The 1,310-nt window shown below is 35.7% G+C and overlaps 1 protein-coding gene across 2 annotated transcripts in view; it reads right to left on the bottom strand.

Moving 5' to 3' along the window:
• LOC106870933 (adenosine deaminase-like protein) overlaps positions 1-1,310 on the bottom strand; it is a 15,880-nt gene that overhangs the window by 11,263 nt on the left and 3,307 nt on the right. The window contains exon 2 of one of the 2 annotated variants that reach the window (XM_052972164.1): positions 637-858. In XM_052972164.1, the coding sequence (XP_052828124.1) occupies positions 637-669 (33 nt within the window). In that variant the 5' untranslated portion in view covers positions 670-858. Of the gene's footprint in view, positions 1-636; positions 1,299-1,310 lie in introns of those variants that run through there. The other variant, XM_052972163.1, reaches the window with a different exon arrangement.

The following is a 1,310-nucleotide window of genomic DNA, read 5'->3' as shown; positions in this document are numbered from 1 at the left end:
TATCCGTACTACTTTCTCTCTAAAACAGCATGCGACGGAATTTTTTTTTTTATAAAAGTTTAAAATGTTTTTTTCTTTTTACAAACAGCATGCGACGGAATTTTTTTTTTTTAAGGTTAGGGTTAGATGTTGTGCATCCGGTCTTCCACGAGGCATTTTCGATTTCTCATAAGAAACTATGATATTCAATCACATGTGTGATTTATATATAAACAGTTAATGTCAACCAAATCACGTGATTTATTTATGAACAAATTAGTACGGATAATACTAGTAAGACGTTCAGTCATTTCCCTTGAATATTTTTATTTATTTCTTTTACCTCTCGAAACTGGAAGATTACCGTAGTCGACTTAATTAATCCCTTTGTCTGTCCTTGTTTGTCCCCTCTGTTTAGCCCCCTGTGGGTAATGAAGAAATAAATACACAATACAATGGCAACTTTCTTTTGAAAAGTTATTTTTGTTTTGAAAACAAAACAAATACACGAAGGTATTACAGAAGGTTAAAACAAAGACGAAACACAAAGATACGGTTAATTACATAGGTAAAGCAATTAATGTGAAAATAGTCAAGAAACATAGTTAAAATAATAATAAATTAAAAACATGATTCAAAATATCTGAAATTACTCACAATTTTGGGGAGTTTAGAACAGAAAATATCCATTGCTTCGACTCATTCCTTGGGAGAATGCATAGGGTCTTCGAGGATGAAACGCCGTCTTAAACTAACGCAGCTGCAAAAGGGTACTCTTCTAATCACGTGTAATCTCCAGAAATTGACTTGCGTGGGAGCCGTTTAAAAAACAGTCGTTTATTCCCATGGAGATAAAAAAAAATATTAATAGATAACATTCTAAAAAAAATAACAAAAGTAAACGGTAAGAGAATGAGAATAGGAAGAAAAAAAAACAGAGAAGATAAATAAGATAGATAATTAAAATGCAAGCGTGTAACTTCCTGTCAATACATTTGGCGGCGAGCTCGCAGAATCGTTGGCACGTAGGGCGGAAAACTTAGCGCTATTTCGTCTGTCTTTACGTTCTGAGTTCAAATTCCACCGAGGTCGACTTTGCCTTTCATCCTTTCGGAGTCGATAAATTAAGTACCAGTTGCGTACTGAGGTCGGTCTAATCGACTGCCCCCCCCCTTCTCCCAAAATTTCGAGCCTTGTGCCTAGAGTAGAAAAGCATACAATATTCCGGCGGAGATGAAGAATACGTACACCACCCGTTTTCAGCGTAACAAAAACAGGTGCCCTAACCCCGAAACACTCGGTGTACATATTTTTACTTTCGCCCAATATTC

The sequence above is a fragment of the Octopus bimaculoides genome, chromosome 12 (genome assembly GCF_001194135.2).
Source record: "Octopus bimaculoides isolate UCB-OBI-ISO-001 chromosome 12, ASM119413v2, whole genome shotgun sequence".
NCBI classification, from domain to species: domain Eukaryota; kingdom Metazoa; phylum Mollusca; class Cephalopoda; order Octopoda; family Octopodidae; genus Octopus; species Octopus bimaculoides.
This window is presented reverse-complemented; position numbering and strand designations above follow the sequence as displayed.